General features: G+C 47.0%; 1 protein-coding gene across 1 annotated transcript; it reads left to right on the plus strand.

The window, feature by feature from the left end:
• Positions 1 to 412: 412 nt before the first annotated feature.
• On the plus strand, positions 413 to 949 carry LOC124623050 (CASP-like protein 4A1). The gene has a single exon (XM_047148843.1). It carries the CDS (start codon positions 413 to 415, stop codon positions 947 to 949), a length of 537 nt encoding a protein of 178 aa, XP_047004799.1.
• Positions 950 to 11,108: the final 10,159 nt, after the last annotated feature.

Raw genomic sequence — 11,108 nt, forward strand, 5'->3', positions numbered from 1 at the left:
ACTCCAAGTTCTGCTCGTTGCAAGCTTCCTGAGATCTTTCACGGGCAGTCAGTGAACGGAAATGAAAAGTGTGCGGTTTCGCTTTTGACTGGCGGAGCTATTTGTCGGGAAAAAAATCGGACGGAGAAAAGACGCAGCGGAAGGATATGGCAGGTACAGAGCCATCTCGGCACCGGCGTCTTTGCGCGGCCAGCAGCGTTCGGCGGCGGCGCTGGTATCGATAGCGGGTGCTGGCGGCGCGCCTGCAGACTCAGAGGAGCTGCCTCGGCCTAACTCTGCGGCAGAATAATCGCTGTTAATGGTCTCGCTCAAACACGCGGCCCCTCTCTGAATAGATGCACTATCTCTGAGGAAGGCCGGAGGAAGGAGATGGACAGAGATGCTCCCACCCAATCAACTTGTATATAGGGTAATGAATCCCCCTGCGAGGCGCGCGCGTGGCGAGAGAGACCGTGGCGCGGGGAGAGGGAGGGAGGGAGTTGGTCGGTTTCGGGACGGGTGCACAGCGCAGCGGCGAGGCGAGGGAAGGGCTATTGAACTACGGGCCATTCAGGCGGGCGGAGTTTGCAAAGTAAGCCTCCGCCGCTGCCGCCGAGGAAACACAAACTTGCCAAGAGGAGCCGGCGGCGGCGGCAAACAAACGGCTGCGCTGTGTCTCTGCGCCCTCATTGAGGCGCCGCCGCGGCCGCACAAGTCCGCCTCTGTGTTTCCGCGCGCATCAGATAAGCCGCCGCCGCCGCCACTGCCTGCGACTCCGCCTCCGCCGCCCCCAGACGGGCAGACACACAGCGCCTCGCATTGTCGGCGACGCGCCGGCCGACCAACTCCGCCACCGAGTCTTATCTCTGCTCTGGCGGCCGCCCGTGCGCACTTGCACCGGCCGGGCCTAATTTTCCAGAACGCTCTCCCGACACGGTCTCCTAGCGTGAACCGCACAGTACTGGCGTGAGTACTACTGAAAGTTCCATGTTCCAACTCTTAACAGAATACATCTGCACATCTAAATCTACAGTATCTGATGAGAAGTACCATGTGGGTTATCTCTAAGCTTCCCCTTTATGACGGGTTCAACTCTGCTGGCCAAACTTTCAGTGAGGTATCTGAATGGGCATTGGAGGACTCGCAGTCCATACTTCCTCAAGAACATAACTAGAGAAGACAGTGTTGTTGGACACTGGGGTCTGGAGTGAAGTCTACGTTTCAACTCTTCCCTAACGGCCAAGTAGCCGGCCAGAGTGGCCGAGCGGTTCTTGGCGCTACAGTCTGGAACCGCGCGACCGCTACGGTCGCAGGTTCGAATCCTGCCTCGGGCATGGATGTGTGTGATGTCCTTAGGTTAGTTAGGTTTAAGTAGTTCTAAGTTCTAGGGGACTGATGACCTCAGAAGTTAAGTCCCATAGTGCTCAGAGCCATTTGAACCATTTTGCGTTCAAGTTGGGACTCAGAGCAGGTTAGTCAATTTCAGGAATGTTAATATCCAAATGTTACTGCCCACAAACAGCTCTGTCACAGGTTTGTTTATTTATTAGCTGTTACCCACAGCTGAGCTCACATATCAGTAGTTTTGTTATGATGCGTGATGGAAGTAGACAAGTTATCAAATGTGCAGTAACGTCAGCTACCCTCACGTGTCTGCCTGTTCAGGTAAGCAAACTAACGACGTCCTCCCGCCCCCCTCCCCAACCAAACTCCCCCCTTCCCTGCTCCCCTGCCTCAGCTTCTAACGTCGCCGCTCAGTGGGGCATGCAGAGAAATGTCAGCGGGAACCCACATCTTTGCATTCCTCTATTGAAGTAGGTTTACATTACACAACATGTACATTATGCATTAGATTTAATAATTCTTAACGATGTTAATGTTCGCTGTTGCAAATAATGATGTTGCCCGCCCGGCTAGTCGTGCGTGTAGATGTAGATGTAGATGTAGATGTAGATGTGGTCCCCGGCACGAATCCGCCCCGCGGGCTTGTGTCCAGGTCCGGTGAGCCGGCCAGTCTGTGGATAGTTTTTAGGCGGTTTTCCATCTGCCTCGGCGAATGCTGGCTGGTTCCCCTTATTCCGCCTCAGCTACACTATGTCAATGATTGCTGGGCAAACAAGTTCTCCACGTATGCATACGCCACCATCATTCTACCACATAGGGGTTACACACGTATGGTGTGAGACGTTCCCTGGGGGAAGGGGGGGGGGGGGGTCCACCGGCGGCTGAACCGCACAATATCCCTGAAAGAGTGGTTCACTGTGGGGCGGTGGAGGGGTGAAGTGGACTGCGGCTGTCGTCGTGATGTAGTGGACCACTGCGGCTGCGGCGGGGACGGAGCCTCTCCGTCGTTTCTATGTCCCCGGTTAACATACAATACAATACAATACAAAAAACGATGTTCCATAACGTGCCTCACCATCTTAGGAATGCATTAAAAAAGAAAAGAAAGGAAAAAAGTAGTCTATTTATCTTTCTCGGGATCAAGCTATGTATGTGTCCAAAGTTGATCGAAATCGTTTGTGAAAACGTAATAGAGAAACTGTCGCATTTATACACTACACCAAGAAGAAATGCAGATGATAAACGGCTATTCATTCGACAAATATATTATACTAGAACTGACATGTGATTACATTTTCACGCAATTTGGGTGCATAGATCCTGAGAAATCAGTAGCTAGAACAACCACCTCTGGCCGTAATTACGGCCTTGATACGCCTGGGCATTGAGTCAAATAGAGCCAGTTGATCGGCCATCATTGACCAGACGTTTTCAATTGCTGAGAGATCTGGAGAATGTGCTGGCCAGAGCAGCAGTGGAACATTTTCTGTGCATCGTGCATTATCCTGCTGAAATGTAGGGTTTCGCAGGGATCGAATGAAGGGTAGAGGCACGGGACGTAACACATCTGAAATGTAGCGTCCACTATTCAAAGTGCCGTCAATGCGAATAAGAGGTGACCGAGACGTGTAACCAGTGGCACCCCATTCCACCACGCCGGGTGATATGCCAGTATGGCGATGACGAATACACGCTTCCAATGTGCGTTCACCGCGATGTCTCCAAATACGGATGTGACCATCATGATGCTGTAAACAGAACCTGGATTCATCCGAAAAAATGACTTTTGCCATTCGTGCACTCAGGTTCGTCGTTGAGTACACCATCGCAGACGCTCCTGTCTGTGATGCAGCGTCAAGGGTGACCGCAGCCATTGTCTCCGAGCTGATAGTCCATGCTGCTGCAAACGTCGTCGAACTGTTCGTGCAGCTGGTTGTTGTCTTGCAAACGTCCCCATCTGTTGACTCAGGGATTGAGACGTGGCTGCACGATCCGTTACAGCCATGCGGATAAGATGCCTGTCATCTCGACTGCTAGTCATACGAGGCCGTTGGGTTCCAGCATGGCGTTCCACCGATTTCATATCTGCTAACAGTCATTGGACCTCGACCAACGCAAGCAGCAATGTCGCGATACGATAAACCGCAATCGCATTAGGCCTACAATCCGACCTTTGCCAAAGTCGGATACGTGATGGTACGCACTTTTCCTCCTTAGACGAGGCATCACAACAACGTTTCACCAGGCAACACAGGTCAACTGCTGTTTGTGTATGAGAAATCGGTTGGAAACTTTCCTCATATCAGTACGTTGTAGGTGTCGCCACCGGCGCCAACCTTGTGTGAATGCTCTGAAAAGCTAATCATTTGCATATCACAGCATCTTCTTCCTGTCGGTTAAATTTCACGTCATCTTCGTGGTGTAGCGATTTTAATGGCCAGTAGTGTAATATCACGAAGTTCATTCAACAAGTAATGCAATCCTTTTTTCGGCCAATTTCAGTTGAAAAAAATGCGGAATCTGTTTTGGGACATCATGCTGTGTTTCCGCTTCAGCCTCTATAGTTTCATGAAGCTCCGATACGTGAAAGCGCTGTATTTATCTTTCAAAATGGCGTCTTTAATGGAAATGTGTTTCAAGCAGAAAGCTGTCACTAGTTTTTATTGGTGGGAAACCAGAGCATCGTAATATTCATAGGCACTTGCGGACACCTGGCAGTGAACAAAAGCACGGTGAATCTTTGGGCGAGGCGCCTTTCATCATAACAACAAGGTCGCGCCAACCTGTCCGATCTCCAGCGCGACAGCAGGCCGCCCATCGCTGTGACTCCTGCAATGTTGGAACGTGTGGACACTCATTCGAGGTGATCGACGCAGCTCAATCAAACACCTTGTTGCTCAACTGGAGAGCCTGTTGGGAGTGCTAACGCAATTGTCCATCAATTGGGGTTCTCAAAAGTGTGTGCCTGCTAAGATCCTCGGCCATCTAACAAAACACTGTAAGAAGCAACAACGGAAGATGTGTGCGGAATTGCTTGCAAGTTAGGAGGCTTATCACGGCAATTTTATGTGGAATATCGTCACATACGATAACACAGGGGTTCATCATTTCGAACCGGAAACAAAATGGCAATTCATGGAGTGACGTCACACCATGTCTCCTCCTCAACCCGAAAGTCATGGCGACGGTCTTCTGATACTTTGAAGGGGTTACTTCAGCGTGCTCGTCGCCACAAAAATGCAAACGAACTTCTCCATGACAACTCGAGACCTCACACAAGTCTTCGCACCAGACAGGGGCTCACAGAGATCATTGGGCTTTTCTTCCGCGTACACCCTACAGCCCAGAAATCGCACCACCCGACTTCATTCGTTTGGCACAATGGCGGATGTACTCCGTGGGAAGCGGTACGTGAATGATGGGGAGCAGGACTTTCACTCTCATGTCGACCAGTAGAGTGGTACCATGTGTGCATACAGACCCTCCCAGTAAAGGAGCGTAAGGCCGTCGTACTGAATGGAGATTATGTTGAAAAATAGAGTTTCGTAGCACAAAGAGTGGAGAATAGTACCTTGCATTTGAATCCTGAATGAAAACATGGCTACATTACTAATTGAAGCCCCTCGTAGTACGGACGTTGAAGACTGTAAGAGGATTGTATCCATTGCGTAGAACATATGAAGCAATGAAACCATATTGACAATTATGATAAAGTTCTAAAGTCCAATGATAATCAGCTTTTTCAAAGGAAATATATTTTCCCTAGTTAGCGAACTATTCTTCAAATCAATAAATATCTTGTACTGCACCCATCTTACAGTAGCCTATGTTCTTCCTCAATATCCAAGCTAACTTCGTACAAAATTCTTTCAAAATCGGTTCAGCGGTTTAGTCCTGGAAACATATCAGACAGAGTTACTTTCTCATTTATAGTGTTATTAGGGGTTCATTTTACGTGTGCAAGACTTAGATAGTACAAAATTCTGCCAGCACTGATGATTTTCTATTAGATGGACTGTCAACTCCAGAATTCCTCTATCTTATTGGTCTTATCACTTGCTGCACATACACTGATCAGCCAGAAAATTATAAACGACGACATACTATCGATATAAACCAGTCCAGGCGATAGCAGCGTCACCTAGAGAGGAGTTACTGACAGATACACGCACATGCATGTAGTATTAGTGAGCCTGCCGTCCGTGTGTAGAATGGGGAAGGCACGCGATCTATCTGAGTTTGACCGAGGACAGATTGTGATCGCCCGTAGGCTCGGCACAAGCATTTCGGAAACTGTACGACTCATGTTCGAAGAGTGCTGGTGATTGAAACAACGTCCAGAAGTTGTGGGTTTGGGCGAGCACCCGTCGTTACAGATGTCGGACATCTTAGACTGGGCAGAGTGGTAAAACAGGACAGGCGGCGAGTGTGATGGAACTAACATGAGACTTTAATGCTGAGCAGAGTACAAGTGTGTCTGAACTCACAATGCCGCGAAAACTCCTAACAAAGGGTCTCCGCAGCCGACGACCCATGCGTGTGCCAATGTTAAATACCATGAAACCGGTAGCAACGGCACGTGACCATCGGCACTGGACGTTGGCACTGTGGTACAACGTTGCATGGTCTGATGAATCCGGATACCTTCTTCATCATGCCGACGGGAGAGCGCTCCCTTGTGCTCTGGGGAACATTCAAGAAGGCATCCATAGGCCCAATGGAGCTAGTGCAAGGCACGATGATTACCAAGGAGTATCGTGCACTGGTTGCAAACTACGTACCCCTTCATGAAGATGATATTTCCCGTCGGCAGTGGCATTTTTCATCGAGATAATGCGCCATGTCACAAGGCAGGCGTGCGATGGAGTGCTTCAAGTAACTCACCGGGAATTTTCAATGAAATGCTGGCCTCCCAACTCGCCATATCTGAACCTGATCGAACACATCTGGGATGTGACTGAACGTGGCGTCAGAGCTCATTGCCCCCCTCCCCGGAATTTACGGGAATTATGTGAATTGTGAGTGCAGATGTGGTGCCAACTTCGTCCAGCGACCTACCAAGGCCTCACTGCTTCCATACTACGACAAGTCGCCGCTGTTATCCGTCCCAATGGTGGACACACCGACTATTGGGTAGTCATAATGTTCTGGCTGAGCGGTGTAGATCTTCCTTGGTGCAAGGATTGAGCAGGTTTCTGCAGACCAGAACATGTACTGGTGTTGCAGGTCACCACACTCACAGAATTTGTCTTCAGTCATGAAGCCCCACTTCCTGAAGTTCGCTTTGCATTGTGACACTCCTGTTGTCAACCGGCTTAGTGCTCTCCATGCCACATACGACAGATAAAACAACGCAGCAAGTTCATCTTTGATGTTTTCCCCCACCATTTAGTTCTTCCTTGACTTCAACCTAGGTTTTTGTGTTTCATATCAAAACAGGGGTTGTCCAGGATAGAATTCCTACTTCCCTTTCTACAGTTCTGCGACTATCATTCTGCGGATGTCAAGTGGTGCAATACCCATAATTTGATAAATATTTGTGAGAGGAGTTGGTCGTAGGCAGCTAGTCACAATGCGTCAAGTCTCATTCAACGCCGTATCCATCTGTCTGACTTGTGTAGAATTTCTCTAAACTGGTTCTGTGTATTCTGCTGTAGAGAAGAATAACGACAAGATTTATGACAGGGTGCATTGTTAGGCGTGCGGGCTTTCAAAGTAATAAATGAAAATGATAGTCGTGTGGTGGCCCTCAACTACGTACCCTCCGACTCAACATTGCAGTATCAAAAGTTTTGGCTGGTTTCGTTGTCTAGGGGTTGGGATACTTAGTTGCCGCTTTACAGGCCAAATAGTGCTGAGTCTACAGCATACAATATGAATACACACATGAATCGAATGGTCGAAGGTTTCTATGACTCGGCAATTGCGAATTATGGATGTAACATATAAATTTACAAATGAAAGATTGCAATTAAATAAAATCTGCAGGTACTATCTTAACGGCTTTAAATGATAAGTACGATAGTTCAAAAATGGTTCAAATGGCTCTGAGCACTATGGGACTCAACTGCTGAGGTCATTAGTCCCCTAGAACTTAGAACTAGTTAAACCTAACTAACCTAAGGACATCACAAACATCCATGCCCGAGGCAGGATTCGAACCTGCGACCGTAGCGGTCTTGCGGTTCCAGACTGCAGCGCCTTTAACCGCACGATAGTAGAACTACTTTTGAGAATGTGGTACATTTCTGCAAAACACTTATTCTTGTCGATGGTCCAGCAATTAAATAAAATGTTAGTTGAATAATAGGGAAACAACAGATTCCCGCTGCACGTAATTAGTCATGAACGACAACATAGTTCAGCCGGCCGGAGTGGCCGTGCGGTTCTGGGCGCTACAGTCTGGAGCCGAGCGACTGCTACGGTCGCAGGTTCGACTCCTGCCTCGGGCATGGATGTGTGTGATGTCCTTAGGTTAGTTAGGTTTAATTAGTTCTAAGTTCTAGGCGACTGATGACCTCAGAAGTTAAGTCGCATAGTGCTCAGAGCCATTTGAACCATTTTGACAACATAGTTCGCGAGATATTCACTTCTAAATGCACACTACGTCTTCACTGTAGAAGCCACGGAAATCTCACAAGTGCACAAGTCGGCACTCCAAAGTATTTGTATCTGCCGCGACCACTCGCAAACTGCTCCACACTGTCCAAGTCTCTACTGCGACCGTGCGTCCGCCGAACCGTCGCGTCCAGAACTTTCCCGTGTCCTCTGCCGTACCGTCCAGAACTGCCGCACTTCCAAACTACCCCCGTGTCCCCTCCGGAAACGATGCTCCTCCCCACTTCCATACAGTCTCTCCACTTAACGAACGCTATGATTGGCTAGAGCGCTCCCGCCCTGTCTTCAAGCCAACGTGCACTCACAAACACCTTCGAAGTTCTGGATTTACGTTTAAATAACTTGAAATTATATAAATATTTCTACGGCTGGACCATAAACACGCTCTAACACACATTATTAGATACATAAACAAATTAAATAAACATATATTAAAGGCGACTCCATGTTGTCTTGTGCACTACGACCAGGTAACAGGTATACTTGAAAAAAGAGACAGCATTGGTCGTATATTTTTTACTATTGCAAAATCGATTTTCTGTCACTGAGTCTATGTGATTGCCGTAAGCTTAGTGACAACAGGGCATCCCAATTTAAGTTATACAATATAGCACTGAAGATGGTCACTCAGTGACAGAAAATCGATTTTGCAATAGTAAAAAATATACGACCAATGCTGTCTCTTTTTTCAAATATATTAAAGGAACAGAACAAAAGGTAGGCCAGTAGCCTAATGTCTTTGTGCTTTCTATCAAAATGGTTCAAATGGCTCTGAGCACTATGCGACTTAACTTCTGAGGTCATCAGTCGCCTAGAACTGAGAACTAATTAAACCTAACTAACCTAAAGACATCACACACATCCATGCCCGAGGCAGGATTCGAACCTGCGACCGTAGCGGTCTTGCGGTTCCAGACTGCAGCGCCTTTAACCGCACGGCCACTTCGGCCGGCTGTGCTTTCTACGACACAGTAAATATTTAACCAATTTCTTCATGAATAGCATATATCGGATATAAACAAAGACAAAGATGAATATATATGTTTATAAGCATGCTGCTACCGTTTTTTCGTGTAACTGTGGAGTACTTAAGGCCTGACGCGATTGATAGTAATCGGCCACTTTGACCTCCAATGACTCACGTACTAGTCAAGTTACATGCCTGTAATTTATAGCAATTTAGGTTTACGCTAATAGCTTTCTAAAGACACGGCGATTGACAAAATCGGATGAAGCATTTATATTTTGGAAATTCGTTGCTGGTTGTTACTTGTATAATTTACCGTCAGATACTAAACTTTAAACTAGTAAAGATATTGAAAATCTGAGAACACCATCAGAATCGTCGTGCTAATAGTAGTAATGTATATGTTTCTTTTTGAGGTATCATGATTTATTTGGCTACTATTAATTTGTATACGAACTGAGAAATGTCTGCCATTCACAAAGTCCGCCATCTTCGGCACTCCCGGCATAGACATCTCCTTCAGCGACACAAAGCACCGTCCTCGTCACAGCAGAATTCCCAGCCACGCGGCTGGACCATGCGCTGGGGCTACCCTCTCGTCCGGCCAACGTTTGGCACCACGTGTTTGCTAACGAGCTCGGCCCTGCCGCGCTGCCAGAGCGGTGGCCGCCAACTCTGAACTTTGAATGTTTCCAGGGCGCCGCAACTCGCCCGTTACCTCACACGTCGACACAAACAATCGTAGTCTCTGAACTGTTCCTCTATTCAACGCAGTACACAATACTGTAAAGTGTGTTCATATCCTTCGATATTTAGCCTTTTCTTAAGCGCAGTATGACGGACACACCCAACGACGAAAAAGGCCACTGTACCGCAACATCAGTTCCTCAGTACTTCACTGTTGGCACCACACATGATGGGACGTAAGGTTCTCCAGGTATTCGCCAACCCCAAATCCTTTCATCTAATTACCATAGGATACAGCATGACTCATCCCTCCAAATCACTCGTTTCCTGTCATTCAAAAAAATGGTTCAAATGGCTCTGAGCGCTATGGGACTTAACTTCTGAGGTCATCAGTCCCCTAGACCTTAGAACTACTCAAACCTAACCAACCTAAGGACATCACACACATCCATGCACGAGGCAGGATTCGAGCCTGCGACCGTAGCAGCAGCGCGGTTCCGGAAATTACGAGTGATTCCTTCTACTGATTTCATGCGATATTTTACAAAACACCTAATGCAATATTCGACAGTCCCTGTGCTTCAGTAGATGAGGTCTGCCTACTCGTGGTCTAGCTTTTCCTTCGCGTTTCCACTTCACAATTCCATCACCTACAGTCGACCTCTGGTGGATCTGTTAGGTGACATGCAATGACTGGTCCACCTTCTAAGTCACTCATATCTCCCTTGACCTACCCATCCTGCAGTTACTGCTTCTGTACTGGCACCACAATACTCACCACCTTAGTTTATACTGGCAGGTTCGCCTTCGTGACATCGAGTGGTCAATTTAGTATTACGTAGGGGTGTTCAGATACTTTTTATTAGATAGTGTGCATATACAGTGTGTAAATTTTAAGTTGACAAACCAGAATAACTCGAAAAATAAGCTTCACACGAAGAAATGTGTAGGATTCAAAGTTTATTATTTTCCAGAGGGACATTATTTTCGACGGGGGCAACTGCTGGTGCTAAAATAAGCCTACCACCCAAGCCCCCTGGGGATGGGGCGGGAGACAACTTTTAAATTACAAATGGGAACCCCCATTTTTTATTGCAGAATCAGATTCTACATAAAAAACTACGTATATTTTGTCATAAAAATTTGTTTTGATTCTTGGTAGTTGGCGCTGTAATTCAAGAAAATCCATGTTATCATTTTTTCGTGGAAAATGGTTACAGATAAATAAAAAATACTTATTTACTCCCTAATGTTTGGTTAGTTAGCTAGTCAGGTGATTTGTTTGATAATTGAAAGTTGTGTGACCTCACAACGACGAAAGAAACAAAACTTATCCGAATCTGCGGAAGAAATTAATACAATATTTGGGTCAACATTTCTAAAACTCCGATTCCACTCTCTCAAACCCAAACCTATGGGGAGAGAGGGAGAGTTTTAGTGTTAGCGAATCAAAATTTACGAAGTAAATAAGTATTTTTTATTTATCCGTAACCATTTTCCATGCAAAAATGAG

This window comes from Schistocerca americana, chromosome 7, assembly GCF_021461395.2.
Source record: "Schistocerca americana isolate TAMUIC-IGC-003095 chromosome 7, iqSchAmer2.1, whole genome shotgun sequence".
NCBI lineage: Eukaryota > Metazoa > Arthropoda > Insecta > Orthoptera > Acrididae > Schistocerca > Schistocerca americana.

Coding starts and splice junctions, on each gene's coding strand:
- LOC124623050 (XM_047148843.1), top strand. CDS start 413: ATGAATCCCCCTGCGAGGCGCGCGCGTGGCGAGAGAGACCGTGGCGCG.